We start from the raw sequence: 23,660 nt of genomic DNA on the forward strand, positions 1-23,660 counted from the left end.
GAGGGCGCTACAATCGAAGACCACTGTATGTTTTTGCAGTGTAACGATCGTGCGTGGAGTACTTGCATGACATTCCTTACAAAGTTCGGAGTTAAAGTTTCCCTTTTGAGAAGCCGGTTTTCTAAGCCCTAAAATGTCTGGTGCTCTGTTTGGGAGCGCTGCTGCTGGGAGCCGCTCAAGTGGCAAGAATTTAGTGGAGTTTCGTGCTGGAAAAATGCAGTTGAAAGGCACAACAGTGACTCCGGACAAGCGAAAGGGGCTCTTGTACGTGCACCAATCCGACGACTCGTTGATGCATTTCTGTTGGAAGGACCGAGGTTCAGGCGTCGTTGAGGATGTAAGAAAACAAAAGTAAAACGGAAGAGAGTAGACATAAAGGCCGAGTTCGGGCGGCCTTTTCTTGATATGGGTTTCTTGTTCTCGCGTTCAAAGGGCGGGAACACGACTCAAGAACACTGTTCTCGGAACAGGATCACACACCACCTCCTCGTTAGAGTTTTACTGGAACACTCGGAAAAACTCACGAGATTTTGATTTTTGAACAGCTGCAAAAAGTAGAGAGATGGTTTCCAAAGCCATAGACCATGTAGACAATGGGAAGTTTGCAAAATTAACATTAATTATTTTCCGTAACACAGAAATGAATGTTCCTGCTTATATCGAAAAGAATTCAGCCCATCCAAACATTAACTCTCGAATAACGTAGCCTACATGGACGCTGCCATGTTGCATGTTGCTTGTCACTAACTACCAGCAATAACCGGTTGTTTGTTCCCGGCATTCGTGAACATACGCTAACAAGCCGCCCGAACTCGGCCTAACTATAGTTGTACTTTACTGCAAGAAATGAATTTCATAGGGATGCGGTTCAACAAATAACCAGTGACTGAGTGTGAGACTGGTCTGAAAAATCCTAAAATAAATGTCACTGCAGTGCTACTGTCATGACTAGCTCTACTGAGTAGAGCGTTAGTATTCCTCTTTGTATGATTTTGGACGGGATCGTCATACCAACGCTCCACGCTTGTACATAGAGTACGGTGACAACAGTTCTCAAAAATTCCAAAGACTCACCAAACATACCTTTTTCACCACTTACTGGCTTTCTTAAACGCCAAAGGAAAACTTTTTGGGCTTTAAGTGATACATGTATTTCCGACTTCAAAATCTGTCAAAATCTGACCGTTTATGCTCGACACACGCACAGCACTTAAACCGTCCTTAAACTCCAGTGTACCCACTTCAGCATTCACTGGTGGGAATTGGTAATTGCAGTTATGGTGGTATTAGGTTTGCTCACATACAGGTATGGAAAGGAAAGAGGAATTTGCCATTCAAATCAGAAATGTTCTTGTTGGCTGAGTTTGAAGTCACAATCTTTTTACGTGTATCAATTCCAACTGTATGATGTTATGACAAGCCGGCCGAGCGGACCATTTGCAATAAGCATACACTGTCTGCACACGCATACTGGCATCTATTTCCCGAGCACTGCAGCATCAGGTGTACAGATCTGTGTATTCAAAGCTACCAAATGTTGTGCTGCTCAGAAAACAGTTGTTGGCAAGCAGGTGTAGACATCGCATGCTTATTATTAATGGTCCACTCGGCAGGCTTGTTGTGACTTCATCTTCAGGTATATTAACCCTAACCTTCCCCAACCACACAGAAGTAAACAGTAGTAAAGTGTTTCATTCTGTGGGAATAGGTCTGGTGGGCCCATAACAGCTGGCTTATGCATTGGGTTTGGCATACCTCAGAAAAACAAAGTCCAACAGCCTCTGTGCACAAAGTCCCACATGGGTGTTTAACTTTGTGTGAATGGGGAAGGTTAGGGCCAGCAACCCTTGGGGGTTAGGGCCAGCAACCCTTGGGGGTTAGGGCCAGCAACCCTTGGGGAAGGTTCGGGCCAGCAACCCTTGGGGAAGGTTAGGGCCAGCAACCCTTGGGGGTTAGGGCCAGCAACCCTTGGGGGTTAGGGCCAGCAACCCTTGGGGGTTAGGGCCAGCAACCCTTGGGGAAGGTTAGGGCCAGCAACCCTTGGGGAAGGTTAGGGCCAGCAACCCTTGGGGAAGGTTAGGGCCAGCAACCCTTGGGGAAGGTTAGGGCCAGCAACCCTTGGGGGTTAGGGCCAGCAACCCTTGGGGGTTAGGGCCAGCAACCCTTGGGGGTTAGGGCCAGCAACCCTTGGGGGTTAGGGCCAGCAACCCTTGGGGGGTTAGGGTAAACTCATGGTTTGAATCACTACATGAAGAGAATGGCAACTTTAAGTTTGGTTGGCAAGAGCGTTTCCAGCTTGAACAGGAAATTTCTCCTTTCTTCTCCTATGTGACTAAACCTTACCAACATGATTGGAATCTCTGATTCCCACTAAATCCTAAGGTGGGTACATTAGACCATATCAGGACTGTTTTGGAGGTGAATTCTGAGGATTTTGATCTCGGGTATGACAGTGTTCAAGCTATTTTGAGTGAAATCAATTATTTGAAGGGAAAGCCTACAGTGTATGAAGGGTACTTGGACTCTACTATCGTCGACTATGTCGAAATGTTAAAAGATGCGATTCGTATCTAGTTCAAGTTACTCAGACTGGCTTTCAGCTAGATGGCCATTCATTCATTTATTATATTTATTCTGTCTGCATTTTGAAATACAGAAAATCGTTCTCCGCCGGGCAAGATATAAAAACATTAAACCACACAAAAACACTCAGATATTAACAAAAATACCAAGACACTAAAAGAAGAAAACTTATACAGAGTCACATAAAAACAAATATATAATACTTGAGAATATTTCTACATTAGATGTTAGAATATGATACATAATAAAACGAAACCACTAAAAATGATCGTTTGACCACGGAATTGTACCTATGAATTGAGTTAGGAATGAACGATTGATTGAAGCAGGAGGGGTTTGTTCTTGGTACACATAGATGAAAACCAGAGCGGTTAAACCTATAACAGTGAAAAAGGAGATGCGTAGGGTTACGTAATATTGCACTCACTTTATCTGCTAATTGGTTGGAAGTCTTTCCCCCATTTGAGCGACTGCCCCAACTGTGTTCAAATACAGTTGGGCATGCCCCAACTTAGGTTGGAAAGCAACAGTTCTTGTGAAGAAGGGCAAAGAAGAACGATGGATTATTGTGAGTGTGACTTGATGCTAAAAGTGACATAAAAGGGAACGAGCATAGGAGGAGGGATTCCTAAAAGAAATAAGCAGGCTAGGGGAGGGAAGAGAACTAAATCAGGGGAAAACAGTCAAACAGCAAGTACTTGTAAGTCACACCAACCACAACATCCAAACTTGTTTAAAAAACCTATTAAAACTTCTAACTACCCTATTGTATTTCCTTGTAATTGTGCTATTTTAAATCCAATTCCTCCAGATAACATGCCCTGCTGTGTCGTGGACACGGTTGGAGCAGTTGTAACAGGCCAACGTGTACATGTACATGTATAAATGCAATGGCTGGCTGTCATGGTATAATGAAGCTGTCTGCCACATCAGAGCTAGGAATGAATACCAGTAAGCTGAGCTTCAGATCTCAGTCACAGTGTTCTTGTCATTTGTTCTAGGACCTGATCATCTTTCCTGACGACTGCGAATTCAAATCTGTCCCACAATGCACTACAGGGCGTGTCTACATCCTCAAGTTCAAGTCCTCCTCTAGGAAGTTCTTCTTTTGGATGCAGGTAGGATTATCCTCAAATGTCACTTAACCCCTTCGCTCCGAGAGACGTCGACAGCTGTGGCTTTGTGTGAGGATTAGTGCAAAGTGCACACACACACTCTAACATCATGCACCTGTGGTTTCAATGTGGGCCTGCTGATGGACAAGGCTTTGTATACTGGGCATACCGCAGCCCAGCAGTCGCAGTCAAAAGAATCCTGGCGTGAAGGGGTTAAGAAACAAAGCCCTTTCCAAATTGTGCAATTTCTCCCTTTTCTATCAAGTTTAACAGCCTTTCCGTTTCGACTTTGTCATGAAACAATGGAAAAAATCAATTATTACCTTTATGTTTTTGATCACACATGTACTTAATCAACCAGCAATTAATTCGAGGAGGTGCTATTTTTTTTAACCTAGTTTCTTACTGTGAAAACCATTATTCCTAAATCTTTGAAGTTATCATTTTCCAGGAACCTAAGAAAGACAAAGATGATGAGCACTGCAAGAAAGTGAATGAGATGTTGAACAACCCCCCAGCCCCAGGTTCTAGTGGGGGAGGGGGACGATCAGGTGCTGGGGGCCTGCCCCCAGAGTTGGCAGGACTAGGAGCTTCCCTAGGTAAGAGATTCCATTGGTTTATAAGGCATATAGTAGCCGAGAAAGATTGTCATTATTGCCATTACTAGACCCATTTTGTCAGATAGATTTGGTCACAAACTTACATTTTTAAACCACCAGTGATGAATTGACAAGCAGGCACACATTCTACGGAAATAATTGTGATATCCATTGCATTGGCCTTCTGTTTTCAGGTGAGGGTGGTTTACAGAATGTCCTTGGCAACATGGACCAACAACAATTGATGCAGCTACTGAACAGCGGCAGCTTAGGTCAGTATGACAGTGCAGGGTCAAAGGTCAACCTGTTCTTGAAGCATTCTTCAAATCTTGAACTGTGTCCATCGTAAAAGTAAAACAAAATAGTTGGTTAAACAAACAGAATTGCAGGTTGCTTTCTTGATGGTTTGCCCCTCTTTTCTTTGTTTGGTTCACCTATTCAGTTGTCCTGTTGTTTTGTAGGTGGCATGGGAGGTATGGGTGGACTTGGAGGTCTTGGTGGCTTGATTGGAGCTGGCCGTCCATCTAGCTCCCAATCGTCATCATCTGCTGCGTAAGTCGGTGGTTTAGTTCTAGCTTCCACTAACCTCAATGCACATAGGATTTGGCACTGCTCGATCCAAGTTTAACGATATTCATTGTTTCTGTTCATGTCTTTAGGCCATCTCGTGCACAGTCTACCCCAGCTGTCCATGCCCAGGAAACCACGTCCAACAGTAGCCAGCCTCGCCCAGCAACCACCACTACCCAACCACAAGCCAGCACCACCAGCACTGTGACCCCTTCAACTACTGCTGCTGCTACGACGGCAACGCAGCAAAATCCGGCCATTCAACTGAGTGATTTGCAGAGTATTCTCAGCACCATGAATAGTAAGTGCTGGCCAAGAATAGTGACCTTTTGGTGAAAAGTTGGGGATGTAAAATGTAAACAATATGGATTGGCATTGAGGGCATCCGTGCACTAGTGGTCATCTTATAAGACCCCAAGCACCATTGACCTTCCAAATATTGACCTTCCGTTGGAAGGTCAGACTTAAATTATGAAATAATGACTGAAAGTGAGGGTAGCAGTGCACTCTTCATGTTGTGCACTTCATAATATCCCAAATACCCTGGACAGAAAGTACAGACAGTGGCTATTTAGAAGCAGTGCTTATGTTGAATATTACTCCCACAAATAGCACAGGTTCTGTAGATGACTTAACGCAGTTTATGAAACGTAGTGTGTAAAAGTACATGCATGTTTTGATAGTAGCCTTGTCATAATTCTTCCTCTCTCTGATTCTAGTTCCAAATCCTTCTGGGGCAGCCAAGGCAGAGGCACCAGCCCAACAACCTGGTCAGTGCAAAATCTAAGAAATGGTTTATTAAAGTACTCAGTATTCGTGTCAAACCTGTTTCCTCCTTCGTCAAACTTTGGAAAGTCCTAAGGAAAGACACACTGGTGAGGTCAAAGGCCATGATAAGGCTTAATGTGATTTGTGGGTGTAACCTGAAAGTTCCACTTGTCTTAAAATCCAAGAGAAGTGTAACAACTTGGCTTTGATAAAACAAAGATAGTTTCCACAAAAGACTTTATTCAGTGATTGTTTTCCTGTCCTCATCCACTCACCATCACAGCAGTAGACTTGAGCAAGGTCTTGACCTCTGAGGCCATGGCACCAATCCTGGCCAAGCCTGAGTTACAGCAGAAGTTGATTCCATTCTTGCCTGAGGGAGAGTCCTTGCCCAAGGACCCGGAGCAGTTGCGACTTACTCTGCAGTCTCCTCAGTTCAAACAGGTTAGCAAGTTGTCGCTGATTGGTCGTTCTGCTGTTACAGCAATGTTTTTATACTCGTTATTGGTGCAGTTATGGTTTGATTTTGTTTTCTAATAGTTTTTCTTACAGACAAGCTGTGTTGTACTCGGAGTGACCCTCATTAATTTTTCTGTAAAGTGTAAACATACCACATGCACTTCAACTTACTAAGGATATAACGTCATCGGGGTGTAATCTTTTTGTTCTGTGGAGCCCTTTTTTGGAGCCAAAAAGTTCTGCAGGCATCCTCTTCTGGCTGGGTCTCCAAAATCTCTTTTTTCCTTCCTCAGGCCCTGAACATGTTTACTGCCGCCTTCCAGTCTGGTCAGCTGGGACCATTGATGGGACAGTTTGGGTTGGGTCCAGAGGCCACCGAGGCAGCCAACAAGGGGGGTGAGTAGGCATATCACAGCCGCTGACTGAAAGATCTTTTCTAAAGTCTTTGGAAAGCTCCGTCTTGTAGTCAGTAACTTGAGCTGGGGCATCAGATCTAACTAGTGACATGGGAGTTTCTAATATTTTTTTCTTTTGCATCCAATACACATTGATCCAGCTTTGCCCCCCCTCCTTTCAATACAGCCCCCCCCCCACACCACCAGTGAATGATATTTTCTTCTCACCCACTATCCCAATTGTTCAGCAAAACTTACTCAAGCTTTCCAAGTACATGAATGCACCAAGGGCACATACATAACCAAGTTTTCAGGGAGGTGCTCAAAATTGTTTTCGGGGGATGGAGTCAGAAATGTGGAAATATTTTCATGTAACCTTTTATGGCCTTTCTGAAAGGTGAGGTTACATTCCGGGGTTTTTACAAACTGTTGGAAAGGAAAGAAATTGTAATGAATCAAAACATTGCCTTTTTCTCATTACTTTTAAAAAACATCTTCTCTGGCTCCTGGGCATGACCCCGTCCCCCCCCCAAAAAAAATCACCCCTGGTATCAACCCACAAAAAATCAAAACCTGCTGTTTATTTCTGTCACCTGTTACCTGACACAGACTTGGAGGCATTTGGTGAAGCTCTCCAGAAAATGACAGGAGGAGACAAAGCCAAGAAAGAGGATAAACCAGGAGATGATGAAGAAGGAATGCACCTTGACTAACAACATCCCAAGAATTGTCTCCAGAACCGTCCTCATCTTAGACTTCTTCAAAATATGCATAAGACACAATATTATATTCACAGCGGTAGAATTTAAAACTTTAATAGTCGTGCATTGGTTACAAATGGAGCACCAAGAGTTCTATGGATCCACTGTGTAATACAGAGAACTTTGAAAAATATTTTAACAGAGTTACAGAAGGAAAAATGTGAGTTAATAAGCTTACACAAAGTTAAATTGCTTTGGCCTTTTTTTCACTTCAACTTTTTTTCGAAATCTTCCGGTGAATTATGCATGTTGTTTCTTTTAACAGCAAAAGTTATGCTTTGACAAATTGTTTCATATTTTGCTACAGAAATAGCAATATGATTTTGTCAGTGGGCAAGTTTAGAAACAAACTTTGGAAATAAATACTGTTTTAACCCTTAAAGAGCTTGGATTGCTCAACCATCTCAGATGTGACATGCCTGATAATTCTGAAACTTAGCATACATATAAAGGCTTTCAATTTAATATGACATAGGATTTTGATGTTTAATATAATCATTTGAAGTTCATGGCCTCATTTTGTCGGCTTGCGACACGTCAAAAGGAAAAGTATGGATTTTTTGCTGGCCTGTCTCCGAGCAATGCACGTTGCACACGAACAGCATGTTTACAGAATTGGTGCCCAAACGACTGTTATTGAAAGGCTCGGTGAGTGAAACGCATGCACTGCCACAATACTGGAGAAAATGTTGAGCATACCACCCACCCCGGTTCTTTCAGCATTACCCTTAAATGTAATTACAGTCGGCTCTTGTAATAACAAAGTTGCAGGGACTAGACAGATTTCTTTGTTATAACCAGGACTTTGTTATAAGAGAAGTGGAAACACAAAGGAAAGTGTAAGCATTCAAGAAAGTAGGATTCTCAAAATCTGTTCTCTACAACAATATTTGGCTACAAAAGTCTTCTTTACAACAAGAGTCGACTATACCTTCCAATTTTCAAGAGGTTGAGAGTAGTGATGTTTCTTTGTAGGTCCTTTATCATGTAGCTTGACATTTGAAAACATACTGTTTCAAATGATTTCTTTGCTTAAAGAAGACAGACAGCCACAACATTAGAACCAGAGAAAAATAGAGCAGCGAGTGGGATTTGAACCTTTGAACTCTGAATATTCAGCCCAGCACGAGTTTAGCGGCCTTGTAGTTCATGTCTCTTGGGGGGTGGCTTTAAAGCCTTATCTGGAACCTTTCCTGGAACTTATTGTTTTAGTCAAGAAACACCAGCAGAGATTTCCTTTAGGAAAATGTACATGAGGCATTAAAATACTGATCTTTGTTTGAAAACACAAAACATTTGCACTTCATTCATTGCACTGTTGTTCATGATTGCAGATTTTAATAAAATGAAAAAACAAAACCAAAATAAGTTAACTATTTTCAAATAGTAAACCCTGACAAGGCTAACTAATCGAGATAACATTTTAGAATAATTTAATTTTGTGTACATGTATTTAACACCATGATTTCACTACACCCATGTTGTTTACAACCACCAGTCATTGCCTTCTGAGAGTTCTGAGAAAACTTGTAAGTGTTTGGCATGGGAAGCTAACCCACGGCCAATTGCTCGAGACAAGATGTGGGTGGGGTTGGCAGGGCACTACCATCAGCATCCCAGAGCGACCAGCAAGTTGATGGGGCCAAGCTGGGAAGGAAGAGGGCGGTGGGCAGGGAACAAGTTACATCCCTTTCTTAAATTGGGTTGCTGAGATAGAGACAACAAACCCACTAGCCTCCATGATGGATTGGGAAGATTGGAATTGCCAGTGGCAGAGTAGATACCAAAGGCAGCTGACAACTTGTGTGCTTAGAAATATTTTCTCTTGAAAAACCTTGAGAAAATGGTCCTCAAACATCGACTCAGTGAAGGGCTAAATTTTATCAAATGCTACCAACCAACAATGACAAGGTGCATATTCCCATTAAATATAGACACACTGAATTCTTTTGGACAATTAGTGCTGATTACAATTAAATTTTAACTTTAGTTAAGCACACTGGATAAATACTTAAATACCAGATATCAAGATTAAATGAACTGTTTCATTTACTTAGCACAAGGCAACATGATTCTGTGTTATTCACTTGGTCTTGTTTCTGCCAATGAACTTGTCCATAGATTTCCACACGTTGAAGAACTTCTCAATGACAATAAAGGAGTTGTCAGGAAGCCAACTGAAATGATAAAAACAGAAACTCCCAAGTTGGATTTGTTTGACATGGCAGATTTGGTAACTTGGACTTGGACCTCAACAAGCGAAACCTTGGACATCAAGTGTAACTTGATGAATCTTACCCTGCACACAAGGACTTGGGCACAAGGGTTAGAGAACTTGAAAGTCAGTTATGTGAGGACTTGAGAACCAGTCTTGTTAGGACATCAAAAAGAAACATCTTGACTACTTTAAGGCCAGCCTTATGACGACTTAAAGCCTTGTGAAGACAAGAAAATCCCATGTGTGTGAGGTTGTGGCTTATCAAAAACCAATATTGCTGTAAGCACTTACGACTTCAGGTTGATAAGCAGGTACATGGTTCGCGGCATGAATAGTGCCTGCTGATTGGTCTGCACAGCATGCAAGATCCGATCGGCAACATACTCTGGAGCAAGGCCTTGCAACAAGATGTCATGGCTGTCAAAAAGGAACAAGAATACTTCCAAATCCTATTCTCCCTGAAGAACTGTCCATCTGAAATCATGCCCTACAGATCTGGCGTACAGGAATGAAATTTATAACCCTTACTCATACATATGCATCTCCTTTCTTATGTGGATATTGGTCGGAAGCAGGAATGCATCTTTAATGTCTGCAAGAGGTTGAACTCACTTAATAGCCACACCGGAGAACATGCCTGTGTGGATGAGGTACGGATTAACGATGGTGAACTTGACTTTGTCAGCTCCAGCCACCAGAACCTCTCTCTCCACGGATTCATGGATTCCCTTTGCAGCTGCTTTGCTTGCACAGTAATCGGCCATCTTGGGCAGACCAACGTAGGCCATGATGCTGGCTATGGTCACTACATGGCCATGGTTGCATTTGATCATATCCGGCAGAAAAGCTTTAAGAGTCTGGATTGGAAAAGTTCTCATGGTTAATTTCAGACGTATTTTTTTCTCAGAACATCCAAAACATATTAATAATTAATCATTAACAGAACAAATCAAAATATCAAATATTTACATGAAAAACATGAGTAAAACAAACAATTATACCATTTCTGACCCAAATTCACAGATGTGCACTGTTGTTCAGCCTGAAGTAACAATATGACACTGACCCTGACATGTGCCATTGAGTTTATGGCCATTGTTCTTGTCCACACTGACCCAGACATGTGCCATTGAGTTTATGGCCATTGTTCTTGTCCACACTGACCCAGACATGTGCCATTGAGTTTATGGCCATTGTTCTAGTCCATACTGACCCAGACATGTGCCATTGAGTTTATAGCCATTTTTCTAGTCCATACTGACCCAGACATGTGCCATTGAGTTTATAGCCATTTTTCTAGTCCATACTGACCCAGACATGTGCCATTGAGTTTATGGCCATTGTTCTTGTCCACACTGACCCAGACATGTGCCATTGAGTTTATGGCCATTGTTCTAGTCCACACTGACCCTGACATGTGCCATTGAGTTTATGGCCATTGTTCTAGTCCATACTGACCCAGACATGTGCCATTGAGTTTATAGCCATTTTTCTAGTCCATACTGACCCAGACATGTGCCATTGAGTTTATGGCCATTGTTCTTGTCCACACTGACCCAGACATGTGCCATTGAGTTTATGGCCATTGTTCTTGTCCACACTGACCCGGACATGTGCCATTGAGTTTATGGCCATTGTTCTAGTCCATACTGACCCAGACATGTGCCATTGAGTTTATAGCCATTTTTCTAGTCCATACTGACCCAGACATGTGCCATTGAGTTTATAGCCATTTTTCTAGTCCATACTGACCCAGACATGTGCCATTGAGTTTATGGCCATTGTTCTTGTCCACACTGACCCAGACATGTGCCATTGAGTTTATGGCCATTGTTCTAGTCCACACTGACCCTGACATGTGCCATTGAGTTTATGGCCATTGTTCTAGTCCATACTGACCCAGACATGTGCCATTGAGTTTATAGCCATTTTTCTAGTCCATACTGACCCAGACATGTGCCATTGAGTTTATGGCCATTGTTCTTGTCCACACTGACCCAGACATGTGCCATTGAGTTTATGGCCATTGTTCTTGTCCACACTGACCCGGACATGTGCCATTGAGTTTATGGCCATTGTTCTAGTCCACACTGACCCTGACATGTGCCATTGAGTTTATGGCCATTGTTCTAGTCCATACTGACCCAGACATGTGCCATTGAGTTTATAGCCATTTTTCTAGTCCATACTGACCCAGACATGTGCCATTGAGTTTATAGCCATTGTTCTAGTCCACACTGACCCAGACATGTGCCATTGAGTTTATAGCCATTGTTCTAGTCCATACTGACCCAGACATGTGCCATTGAGTTTATAGCCATTGCTCTAGTCCATACTGACCCAGGCATGTGCCATTGAGTTTATGGCCATTGTTCTAGTCCATACTGACCCAGACATGTGCCATTGAGTTTATAGCCATTTTTCTAGTCCATACTGACCCAGACATGTGCCATTGAGTTTATGGCCATTTTTCTAGTCCATACTGACCCAGACATGTGCCATTGAGTTTATGGCCATTGTTCTTGTCCACACTGACCCGGACATGTGCCATTGAGTTTATGGCCATTGTTCTAGTCCATACTGACCCAGGCATGTTCCATTGAGTTTATGGCCATTGTTCTAGTCCATACTGACCCAGGCATGTGCCATTGAGTTTATGGCCATTTTTCTAGTCCATACTGACCCAGACATGTGCCATTGAGTTTATAGCCATTGCTCTAGTCCACACTGACCCAGGCATGTGCCATTGAGTTTATGGCCATTTTTCTAGTCCATACTGACCCAGACATGTGCCATTGAGTTTATAGCCATTGTTCTAGTCCACACTGACCCAGACATGTGCCATTGAGTTTATGGCCATTGTTCTTGTCCATTCTTGTTCAGTCAAGTCCAAGAGAGTGCGACCAGTGACAATGCCAGCATTGTTGACGAGAATGGACACTTCACCAACATCCTGCTTGACCTGTAGAAGGAAAACAAGACATGAAAGCTATCATGCAATACCAAGTAACAAAGAACAACCACTTTCAAATCAACAACTACCAAACTTCCTATGTCACACAAATTCTCAAAATACCCTTTCCACGGAAAAAACACCCCTTCTCTATACATCCTACTTCAAGCAGGCAAAAAAGATATGTGCGCTGCCCACTTTCTTGGACTGACCTTAGCTGCAGCTTGACTGACTGCCGCCATCTTGGAGACATCTACTGTGTAGGCATGGGCATTTCCTCCCGCCTCCTTGATCATTTTGGCCGTCTCCTCATTGCCTTTCTGATTGATGTCCCACAAAACCAAGTTACACCCTGAAATCATGCCATGACAAGCTCACATTTCAATAACGCACTGTCCAGACGGGAAAAGTTCTGAAGTTACTTCCTTAAGAAAAAGCTTTCAGATATAATTCTAGAAACTGATCACTGAAGATGTGGTTCAATATGACGAATGTGCTATAGTTAGAACTTGGCACCACATTATCTCAAAGCAAATTCCAATTATTCATTGAGATCAAACAACACTATGTTATTAGATTATCCCAAGGGGAGGGTATTCAACAGTTTTGGACGGTGGGCTTTCTGTGCGGCAGCTCCCTCTTTATATTCTTTGCCAGTGACGATCCGTCAAATTTTGTCACCGACACATTTTAAGATTCAAGTAAAAACATATTCATTTTGAGCTACCTTAGGAAACTAGTTGCACCCTGGGCTGATTAAGTTCTAAGTGTTTTATTAATTTATTTATTGTATTTTACTTGCATAATGTAACATTTATTTAATTAGTGAGAGCATTTGAACATAATTATGGCATTTGCGCTCTATAAATTATTATTAATACTATTCTGAAGTTCACAATGGACATTTGTTGCAGCTAAATGAGATGATATTACAATTCAACTAGGGAAACTGAAGTTAAGGTTGCACTGATTAGGATTCTGTCATACCTTTGAGAGCAAACCTAACAGCCATGAGCCGTCCAATACCACTACCGGCTCCTGTCATCAGCACCGTCTCACCATCTAGAGACTTTGGACGAGATGGCAGTAGCCACTTGATCCAAGACCACACCAGCAGAGTGAGGACCTTGATGGTCATCCATAGCACATCAATGACAATTTTCATGATGAAGATGATGTTATGAGGACGTCAGTACCAGTTCAATTCAAGATGTTCTTCAATGAATTCTGCAGCATGAAATACCTGTACAATAAATGACAATGTTCTCATACCGACCATACAATAAGTAGCAATCAGAACTACTCAGAGGCTGAGGGAAGTAACAAGCCCTTTCTGGAGTAGCCTAAATGTATTTAAATACTTTTAAACAAATGATATTCATCATATTTGAAGTAACTGATCTTCACTTACCTATGTCCCACAAAAGATGAGTTAGGCTTAAGTTACTCAGGCTTCACGTAGTCAACTTCAAGTTGTACTTTGACCGTAGGCATACACAGCTCCAGTCCCTACGTGTAGGCCTATCATGCAATGGATGATAGCACTGCCCAGCCTACCACTACCAGCTATGATAACTGGAATTTGAAGTACATGTATATAACTACCAGTAAAATATAAATGGATCAAACGTGCTCCATGGATCAAATAAGATTACTATAATCTTTCGTTTGCGCAAAATTCAGAAAGAGGTTCCTCCTCTGTTGGGCCTACGACAGCCATCAGAAAGTGATAACAAAATTAACATGTCCTACAAAATGAATTTTAGCTAGAAAATTCTCTGGCATCTCTAGTAAAACACTAGGGTTTATTAGACAAGTCTCATAAGCCTTGTACTAGAAAGGCATCGTGGGAAGGAAAAAGGAGCAAACAATGCCTCTTTTTTTTCATCCACAAAAGGAACAATGCCTTTCTAGCTTCGTACAAAATCCACGGACGTATATGAAAAAATCTGGACTATAAGATATAAAGAATACAAAGTTGCCCGGCAATGCCCACCTTTGTTCTCTCTGGCGTCAATAGACGCGAGTCAACCCGTGCATTTGTTTTCGGCTCGGTAAAATGGCCGCTGGTTGGCTTCTATTTCAAAGGTGTTGCAAGTCCAGTTTTTTTTTTATATACGACCGTGACAAAATCACCCATGCGGTAATAACTAGCGCGCGGAGTCAGAGGCACAAGTGTTGTCCGTATATGGAACTATTACCCGACAATCCCCTCCCAATGTGTCTCGAAGCCTAGCCATACTATGTGGCTTTATTTTGTCCACTTGAATCTCAAGATATATTTGACTTTTTGAAAGGAAACTGCAGAAAAATCTCACCATGAAGGCTGAGACGTGATGTATAATGATGCTACATTGCTAGATTTGTACGAGCATCTAATTCTAAAGTGAAACCATCACATGCCGGAATCGAAAGTAAAGATTATAATTGTTAGCTAGCCGGCCCCAACGCCGCGCGGCTTGCCAGCTGTACGCAGAGGCTAGAGCGCCAAAGCATGGTACTCCGAGTCGACTTCGTCTCAGCTCAGATATCTCCAAAATCAGTCCTGGAATGTAGGCCTCATCCTCGACCGTAGGCCTCAAGCTTTCGTACTAAATTTAAGCACTGTGAAATCTTGCGTTTTTGCATCTTACTTGATATTTTTGTGGCATTATAGGGCTTACTGTAGGGTTAACAAAATAACAGTCAGTTGCTAATAAAACGGATGAAGCATCAATCATGCCAATGGAGATCAGGGGATGAAGATCATGAGATTTGAAGCTTTTCATGAAGGAGGTAGCACTATTAAACTGGTTATGTTTGCTGAAGCACCATGGATTTTTCCACCGGTTCTTTTCAGAACCCCACATACTCAAAACGATGATGTACATGTACATGTATAGAGACCGCAAACGTAAACATATCCAGTTTATTTTACTTAATCATGTTAATGGCATGAATGAGACGTCCTGGCCTGTGACATGTCACAGGCCAGGACGTCTCATTCATGCCATCGACATGACCTGCGTAGCTTATATAAATATTCATTGCGTGCAGCTATTAAAATATCCCGGATGTAGATACAAGAGCCTCTTTCTACACGGGCAAAATGGCGGATGGGTATGGAAAAATTTCTGAATGATTAAACCCGTTAACATCCTGTTTCATGTCCTCACTTCAAAGAAGCTGATATAGTTGAGACAAAGAAAAACTGCTTCTATTTGATATAGTGTACTTTTGTTGTATAAGCAAGTGGTTTTATAGGTAAATTTCAATCATATAATAGTAAAACTGTTGAAGTGTTGACATCCATACGTTCAGGTACATGTCAGATGAAAGCCACATGCTCAGCAACGCTCAGTCATAAGGCAAAATTTATTCGATAATTTTTATGGGAGATTTTGGTGTTTTTACAAAAGTCATTAATGTACTTCTAAATTTTTGATGGTGAAGTATTTAAAAAAACTAACCTCAGAACCTGGGATAAGAACATTAAGAATACCCCTGGTACTTATGCTAGGCTAGGGTCATGCTATTTAGCGTCAACGAGCATCAACAAAGCTTCAACAAATTATCCAAGCATATTTATGCAAAGATTCTATGTATTATATTTATCTGAAATGATATTTGAGTGTTGAAATTTGAGTGACAAAGTCGGCCTGTTAGTGCAGTCATGGCAGTCCAACCAGCCGCCATTTTGCTTTTGCGTGGATGGCAGAGGACAGACAGATGGCGGCCCCCATATATCGCAAAAAATTTTCATTTTCCTGTGAGAATCTGGAAGCAAATTTGGTGTTTCTCTTACACAGTGGCAAGTGTTAGAGTCTCTAAAATGTAATCAAACCACTTTTAAATCTGTATAACGTATTTTCAAGTTATTGACGCTTGTTGACATGACTGCTAGGCTAGCCGGCCCAGGTTGGACATCGTCTTCATTTAGGCCTACACTAGACGACTGACAATGGAGGTGGAAATAGATTAGGGGTGTGAAAATTCAGCTTTTTAGCTGATTTCAGCTATTTTTGTTTCGATGTTGACCCTGAATTTCAGCTTTTTTGTACACCTACTCTGTACAAAAGTGTTGGAACTTTTACATTTCAGTTTTTGCTAGCTGATTTCAGCTTTAATTTTAAGTGTGCACTCGTACCCATGATAAAACTCATGTTTTATACACAGCCTTATCTGCGATTTCTTCACACCTAAAGCTCTTCCACGCATGTGTAAGAGGCGGTTAATTACTATTTATTTTGCGTATGTGTAAGTATACGTACTAGACAAACGTAGATCGTTCACGATTAAAAGCATGGAGTTGCGCTAAATTTCCTGCTAAATGTGTTGTTCGCAGGCGTGTTTAGTTATTTCAACACAGCAATTTATGGAATTCGTAGTACAAGGCACTTGTGAACGACATTTGAGCTGTCTTCTCCTGGTAAAAATGTGAGGAAAAACTGTTGAAAAAAATGTTGCATTGTAGGAGGACTTTTTATACCCTGGACGTCAGTCGCAATGCAACCTGGGCTAGGCGCAAGGCCTACTCATTGCCATTGAGCATGTTGGCCATTTTTTTGAAATTTTTTAATATGTTGAACCTGAAAGGTTTTTTTAAAAGGGGCAACAATATCATGACATTGGACTAGAGATGTAAAACTGATAGAGGGTTAAGTAACTAGAGAGCAGGTTCAAAAGAAGGTACCCTTACCCTTTCCCGTTTCACACTAAAAAGCAAGCATTTTTCCTTAAGCAGTTTAGGCCTAGGCTTATCCGGTGTCAGGTCAACTCGACTCTCGACCAACTCGACCGTGCAAACAGTGCAACAGGGACAGGGCATAGAAGGAATGCATTTTCCTAGTTCTGGATTGCGCGTGTAATTTGTTTTACTGTGCATGACGTGATCTGTGCCTGCGCACAGTGTGAAGACAGATTTTGGGGGTTTGTGAGTGCGTGCTTCTCATGTTGGGAAAATTATTTTTGAGTATCTCATTGGCACAAGTTCAATTATTGATTGCATTTCAGTTGATTTCGTGGGTTCACTGAGCCAAAATCAGCATCCATAATTTTCGCGATCCGGAACCAATCCGATCATTATTTTTCCCCTTTTAATATCTATTTTTCAATCATGCAGTCGAGTTGGCAAAGAGTCGAGTTGGTTAATGGTGGAGTTGACTCAACTTTGAAGTCGAGTTGGTCAACAGACAAGTTGGTTCAACGGTCGAGTTTGTCGACGGTCGAGTTGGTCAGGAGTCGACTTGACTCAATTCGAGTTGGCAAACAGTCAAGTTGACCTACAACCCGCTTATCCTACCCCCAGAACTGTGGGGCCACACATCCGGCCCGTTCACACGAACCCCACAGAAAGCAAGCCATTGTCCCTCAGCCCTGTTGTTCAGTCCAACATCTGCCCAATGTCCGGAAGCCAGTTTGGTTTTCATGTTGGACTACACATACATAGGTCTATCATGACAATGCACAAAGTGACAAAAGCGCGACACATGTCTCAACAGAGAGCTTGGATGAGCAGACAACTTGTGTGCATGTGTGTTTTACAGGCACTTTGCTTGGAAAGAATTCTATTTATGGATGCCATTAGTTCTCTGCAGTGACCTATCAGCCATTTATAAGCAATAAAATTTCCCAGAGAGTCCTATTTACCGAGGAAAATGTGGAGGTAATCAAAATAGAAACACTTCCAATTTTTCAAACCAGTCTCATAGGGTTTATGCACCAAATGTCAAGCTGTGTCCATAGAAAAAAGAAACAGCTCCCTGACTGGGGTGAGATTTACCACTTCCCACACCAGCAGACTAGCGACTGTGCACCGTGGATAGTGCCCGAGGCCACTGTTCTTGCTGCATAGCCTTCGCAGCCTTGCTCTGCTCTGGTTTAGGTGGCATGTGCTACCTAGCAGGGGCCAATTTCATTGAGCTGCTTAAGCACAAAATTTGCTTAAGCGCAAAAGAAAACTTGCTTAAAAAACAAAGGTTAGCAGCTCAAAATCCATGTGATTGTCATGCTAACCAAAAGATATGTGAGTACAATTCCAAAACAATATGCATCACATTGAGTTTTGGCTGGTAAACTGATTTGTCAAGCAAGGTTTTTTCACGCTCTAGCAAATATTGTGCTTAAACAGCTCTATGAAATTGGCCCTACCTGTGCATGCTGCGTCAGGGGGCCCAAGTTGAGTCATAGTGAAAGGTGACACGCGTATTTTGCCAAGCACGTTGATCTGCAATATGCAGGGATCTGCCGCTGCCGGTCGGGCCCGACCGGCACGCAGAATTGCTGACCGCCACAATCTGCCAAATCAACTTTTCCGACCGGCACGTATTCCCGATAAGAACCCAAATAAAATAGCATCTTAGTCGAGGGATCGATCGTGAAGATATGAAGATCGTGAAGAAACCGTAAAATTTCTTCGTAAATTTCACTTTGCACTGCCATGCATATCGTCTGCGCACCCACATACGTGCATATGCAACATATCTGGACCGAATATTAACATGAACCAATAGGAGGCTTTGCTACGCGCAATGCACGTGTACATGGTGCGTAACGAATCTTTCCATTGGTTGGAAGGCCACACATAGGCTTGCATATGCAACGCTCTCAGTGCGCGAAGATCGGAAAACCCCCTCTTCATGATGTACAGCGTTGTTTGTCCAGTTCCGGATTTTGCCCAGTTCCACAACTTGAAAAGAAAATTTGGCTTAACTTTCAGAAAGACAAAATTGCAAATGCCCCAATTCACACTTCGTTTAAACACTTAAAAATCTGGCAGAAAAACAATTTTACATGTACTTGCAAAACTGACAATCGACCGTGACTGTTTTTCGCCGCGCCGACCACGGTTAGCAACATTCGGCGCATGTATTTTCTGCTCGATGTTGCATAAAACGATCACTGCGATCGTTTTTTAAACCAACGATCGCACCGCATTCGTTAATTGTTGTTTATCCCACGGTGAAAATATTAAGTCCGTAATTTTTTTATTCAAAAGTAACAGCATGATTTTGCCTTTTCCATAAACGAGTTCCATATGGCAAGATACACACGCTCAGTATGCACGTGACACATGGCCAGATGTGTCAGAAAAGCAAATGGCCAATCTACATTATGTTCATGTAGACTTTAAAATGACTGTTCAGAAAATCCCTGCACACATTTATGAATGTCGTTATCCCATATGCATACTGTACCAACTTTCGTACAAAGAAAATAAGGAAAATATTCCGCCAAGATTTTGCATGTTTTGCCTTCTTTTCAACACACAAAAAAAATGAAAAATGATTTGAATAGCAATGAAAAATTATGGGCATCATAGAGATAGAAATTAATTCAATATTTAAGGGATTTACAGAATAAAATCAATATTTATTTCTACTCTTTTTTTTCTAATTCAATTGCCCGTCTAAAATTATCACCTCATCCTAGTTGACCAAAATTACAAATTGTCAATTTTTTAATTAAATTTCAGACATGAGATCCCTAATTCTAGGCTGTGTATACACAGCTGAAAACACCCAGAAAGTGCTGTTTCCGGCCATCTGGGGGCTTTTAGATTCCAACAATTTTCGGGTACGCTCCGCGCCAACCGATGGTGGCGCTCCGCTTAGATAGTCCTGCCGGCACTAAAACCATCCTGGGCAGAACCCTGAATATGTATTAAATGCCCCACACTCTGTCATGTTCAACCTTGCATGGTCAGGTTGTTTCTGTGTCAAAGTCGATGTGTCGTAACGGACAACTTGGTAAACAGTTGGGAAGTCCCACTGGTTGAGCTGTCTTCACAGATGAGTTGTTCCTAGTGGAGTTAGCAAATGGTCCATTTAACTGACATCCATGGGGCAAACCCTTTTGTGCTGCATGCAACTATTGCTCAGGTGCAACCAAGCTGCAAGGATGTCTGACTGAGACTGACAAAGAGTACTTCTAAATGTTATGAATCCCAAGGCGATAAGTTATGTTTTTTCCTTCTGTTCATGCCAGTGTTCCAGCAAAGCTGCCCACGCAACCCGAGACCCTCTTGAAAAAGAGGAGAAAGGCTCAGACTGAGAAGGCACGCCGGGCTCAGGTCCGACTTCTCAAAAAGAAGGTAAACACACTAGTCATTTGACGAAGTTGTTACACATCCCTCCCAAAGGAAGTTCAATTTTGACATTGTTAAGTTTCAACTGTATGAAGCAATTACAAATTAAGCAAAAGTGCTTCAAATGGAAGGATCCATCTGTCCGTTAAAAGAAAATTCCCATCATGTTCTTTCCAGAATTAAAGATTTAGGGTGCCAGGTTCTCAGTTTCCATCCTGAGACTGGGACTAGTTTTTCATCTTTTTGGTTTTAATTGCTACAGTAGTCAAGACTTTTTGCTTTTGTTTGCAGAGAAATGCTGTCAAAAGGAAGACAATCTTCAAGCGTGCCGAGCAGTACATCCAGGAATACAAGCGAAAGGAACGCGATGTCATCAGACTGAAGCGTGTGGCCAGGAAGCATAACAACTTCTATGTCCCGGACGAACCTAAGCTTGGTTTCATCATCAGAATCCGTGGGTAAGGGATCTTTTGAGGAATATGATTGTACATGTAGCTTAGCTGTGGAGTTTTTGAAGTTGAAATTTTGTAACCATGCATTTACATTTAGTCTAAAGCTTTCAAGATTTTAAGCTGAACTGTTAAATTAAACATGTATAAAGCCAAAAATTATCCTTCTAAATATTGAAAAGCTAAAAACGCTGAAGCCTGATCATTTTGACCTAACACTATTAGTAGTTGAATTGTCATGTATACTGTGAAAAATACTGATCCAAATTATTCACAAATAATTGTCTTGAATGGATGGCAAAGACTCTCTAATCTTTTATATTAGCAATGCAACGATAACCCTAACTGACCCCCGTCTATAAAATCAGAGATTTTTTAAGCGTTTGGTAGGATTTAGAAAGGTAAAGCTTAGCCACTATGATTATATGGGGCCGATGCCCTTGAAAAGTTTAAGTACAAAGAATGGAGCATTGGCTTCTTGGGCATTGGAGAGCATCGTAAGATTCAGGATAGCCCCTAGTCAGAATATCTTGGGAATTCTGAAATGAGTGATGAGTGATTGTCCTTGTCTCTGACAGTATCAACGGCGTCAGCCCCAGGGTGCGCAAGATCCTTCAACTGCTTCGACTGCGGCAGATCCACAATGGATCCTTCATCCGTCTCAACAAGGCCACCCTGCAGATGCTGCGACTGGTTGAACCATACATTGCCTGGGGGTGAGTGCAAGGAAGGAACTGGTTAGCTACACAGATAAGCAGAGATAACTGCTGAGCAAATTTATATACCAAGCATTAGCAGAGAACCAGTCCAAAACAGTATATTTTACACACTTTGGCTGGTAACCATTTTTTTGTGCTAAGATAATTTTGTTGACGTAATACAAATTACTTGCTTACAGCTTGAAATTTCAAGCCATGACCAAATAATTTTACAGATGTAATCATCGCAGAACTGTGAAAGAAAACCCTGGTATTTCATTCAGGATTATCTGTTTGAGGTTAAGGCTCACTGTTCCTTGTCCTGTGTTTTTCCTTTTTACAGGTACCCAAATCTGAAGTCGGTACGTGAGCTCGTCTACAAGCGTGGTTATGGCAAGGTTCAAATGAGACGTGTGCCCATCACCTCTAATGAGATCATCGAAAAGTCACTAGGTACAACCAGTTCCAATTGTTAAACCCTTTTTCCCTTGCTTCTTAAAGATTTTGATGGATCTGGGAGGGTTTGAATTAAATACTGTTAAAACTGGAATTTAGTTTTGTAGTGCTGCAAAGCAGAAATTATAGCTCACCAGATTCGTTTGCCAAGCAAAATCAGCAGAGAACCAGTCATAAGAAGTACAGAATACATGGCATTTTGGCTGATAACCTGTTTCTACTAAGCAGGTCTTTTCTGTGCTGTAGCACATTTCTAACTAATGGTTTGATGACTCCTGGTATCAGATTGTGACAGATAATGTTTTCTTGATATGACATCACATTCTCCATTTTCCTCATCTTTTCTCCAGGCAAGTACGGCATCATCTGCATGGAGGACCTCATCCATGAGATCTTCACTGTCGGCCCCAACTTCAAGAAGGCCAACAACTTCCTCTGGCCCTTCAAGCTCAGCAGCCCTCGTGGTGGCTACAGAAAGAAGGGAAACCACTTTGTGGAAGGGGGTGACTACGGCAACCGGGAGGACAAGATCAACGAGTTCATACGTAAAATGAACTAAATCCTACCCCTCCAATAAACTATCACACAACCCAGAAAGATGTTTCTCTCTGTCATTGAATAAGCCAGCAACTGAATACATCATTCAGTAGTTTTTTCGTCCTCTGAATTTAAACTATTTGATTGAAGAGCATACTTTCTGAGATTATAAAGCAGCGAAAACACGCATGATGGCATTTACTTTTTCAGAGTGCCCAAGACTTGAGCCAACAGAATCTCCAAAAAACTACAAACAAACGATGTATACAAGATGATGCTCTGTAATCATTTGCCCAAATACAAAAATAAAACATTTCTAATGCAAAGATTATGACTGCAGTTGAGTTATTACCTGTGTTTTGTCTGTTGTAAATTTTACAAACGGGAAGTGATTGTAGGGGCCTTTCTTTAACCGAACTGTGGAAGGCTTTGAGTATTATTTGAGTGTTTCCAGAGTGGAGAATTTTCTTAGTGATGTGATCATGATCTCTGACTAGAGTACATCCTCACGATATGTTTAGTTATTACTGTCGATGTTCCGAAATATCAGCTTTTCAAATACCCAGGGTTTTGATGGTTTCTAACATCTGTTCAGTATTATTTATAAATACACATTTAAAAAAAACGAGTTTTAAAGCGCCTTATGGATTGTGCTATGTTTTGACATTTAGGAACCAATCCGGGAAAAATCCCCAAAGAGTTACAGTTCAGATTATCCGACTTTGAATTTGGAAATAGTATTCTAACATTCTCAAACTAAATCAGTCTTACTCTGCTCGGTATTCAGACAAGTTCTGGTTTCCAAATTTACCAGATTTAGGGGCAGTAAGAATGCACTTAAACATTTACTAACATCCTGAAACCCTGATAGCAATCGTTCATCCCCGATTTTATTTGGACAGGTCCCAGGTGATCAACATCACTCGCCATGCGTTAGCTGGATTTCTAATTCTTCACTTCCCGGGACCCTCGTGTCAACCCCAACATACTAACCAAAATGACTTCTTCTTGACACACTTTTCTTGCTACCCAAA

The 23,660-nt window shown here is 41.7% G+C and overlaps 3 protein-coding genes and 1 long non-coding RNA gene across 7 annotated transcripts in view; 3 read left to right on the forward strand and 1 right to left on the reverse strand.

The window, feature by feature from the left end:
- Positions 1–23,660, forward strand: part of LOC147799773 (uncharacterized) — a 118,555-nt gene that overhangs the window by 10,621 nt on the left and 84,274 nt on the right. The window lies entirely within an intron of this gene.
- adrm1 (adhesion regulating molecule 1) lies at positions 22–8,543 on the forward strand. Of its 2 annotated transcripts, none has more exons than XM_022245790.2 (10): positions 22–337; positions 3,585–3,701; positions 4,150–4,297; positions 4,492–4,569; positions 4,759–4,849; positions 4,957–5,168; positions 5,587–5,637; positions 5,919–6,079; positions 6,388–6,490; positions 7,099–8,543. In XM_022245790.2, exons 1-10 carry the CDS (start codon positions 134–136, stop codon positions 7,200–7,202), a joined length of 1,269 nt encoding a protein of 422 aa, XP_022101482.2. In that variant the 5' UTR covers positions 22–133; the 3' UTR covers positions 7,203–8,543. The 2 variants fall into 2 exon arrangements, with proteins under 2 accessions (XP_022101482.2, XP_022101484.2); XM_022245792.2 differs by having other exon boundaries at positions 5,922–6,079.
- Positions 7,274–15,363, reverse strand: LOC110985069 (epidermal retinol dehydrogenase 2-like). 3 transcript variants are annotated; one of them, XM_087133176.1, is made up of 8 exons: positions 14,740–15,363; positions 13,833–13,996; positions 13,409–13,648; positions 12,634–12,773; positions 12,299–12,430; positions 10,081–10,325; positions 9,760–9,885; positions 7,274–9,427 (listed from the first exon to the last, which is right to left on the reverse strand). In XM_087133176.1, exons 3-8 carry the CDS (start codon positions 13,584–13,586, stop codon positions 9,334–9,336), a joined length of 915 nt encoding a protein of 304 aa, XP_086989302.1. In that variant the 5' UTR covers positions 13,587–13,648; positions 13,833–13,996; positions 14,740–15,363; the 3' UTR covers positions 7,274–9,333. The 3 variants fall into 3 exon arrangements, with proteins under 3 accessions (XP_086989302.1, XP_086989303.1, XP_086989304.1); XM_087133177.1 differs by having other exon boundaries at positions 13,409–13,664; XM_087133178.1 differs by lacking the exon at positions 14,740–15,363 and adding an exon at positions 14,418–14,705 and having other exon boundaries at positions 13,833–13,980.
- Positions 15,486–22,952, forward strand: LOC147799774 (large ribosomal subunit protein uL30-like). Its single transcript, XM_087133550.1, has 6 exons — positions 15,486–15,520; positions 20,387–20,492; positions 20,778–20,944; positions 21,514–21,651; positions 21,977–22,086; positions 22,440–22,952. Exons 1-6 carry the CDS (start codon positions 15,510–15,512, stop codon positions 22,646–22,648), a joined length of 741 nt encoding a protein of 246 aa, XP_086989676.1. The 5' UTR covers positions 15,486–15,509; the 3' UTR covers positions 22,649–22,952.

Source organism: Acanthaster planci, linkage group LG02 (assembly GCF_054643075.1).
Source record: "Acanthaster planci isolate LZ-2023a linkage group LG02, COTS_SCS, whole genome shotgun sequence".
NCBI classification, from domain to species: Eukaryota; Metazoa; Echinodermata; class Asteroidea; order Valvatida; family Acanthasteridae; genus Acanthaster; species Acanthaster planci.

What these genes read in the sequence shown, in the direction of transcription:
- adrm1 (XM_022245790.2), top strand. Translation starts at nt 134, where the DNA reads ATGTCTGGTGCTCTGTTTGGGAGCGCTGCTGCTGGGAGCCGCTCAAGT. An exon ending in GGCACCAGCCCAACAACCTG is followed by an intron (nt 5,638 to 5,918) that starts GTCAGTGCAAAA and finishes TCACCATCACAG; the next exon opens with CAGTAGACTTGAGCAAGGTC. An exon ending in CGAGGCAGCCAACAAGGGGG is followed by an intron (nt 6,491 to 7,098) that starts GTGAGTAGGCAT and finishes TACCTGACACAG; the next exon opens with ACTTGGAGGCATTTGGTGAA.
- LOC110985069 (XM_087133176.1), bottom strand. Translation starts at nt 13,586, where the DNA reads ATGAAAATTGTCATTGATGTGCTATGGATGACCATCAAGGTCCTCACT. An exon ending in TGTTAGGTTTGCTCTCAAAG is followed by an intron (nt 12,774 to 13,408) that starts GTATGACAGAAT and finishes GCATGATTTCAG; the next exon opens with GGTGTAACTTGGTTTTGTGG. An exon ending in TTCTCCGGTGTGGCTATTAA is followed by an intron (nt 9,886 to 10,080) that starts GTGAGTTCAACC and finishes CCTTTTTGACAG; the next exon opens with CCATGACATCTTGTTGCAAG.
- LOC147799774 (XM_087133550.1), top strand. An exon ending in TTCATCATCAGAATCCGTGG is followed by an intron (nt 20,945 to 21,513) that starts GTAAGGGATCTT and finishes TGTCTCTGACAG; the next exon opens with TATCAACGGCGTCAGCCCCA. An exon ending in GAACCATACATTGCCTGGGG is followed by an intron (nt 21,652 to 21,976) that starts GTGAGTGCAAGG and finishes TCCTTTTTACAG; the next exon opens with GTACCCAAATCTGAAGTCGG.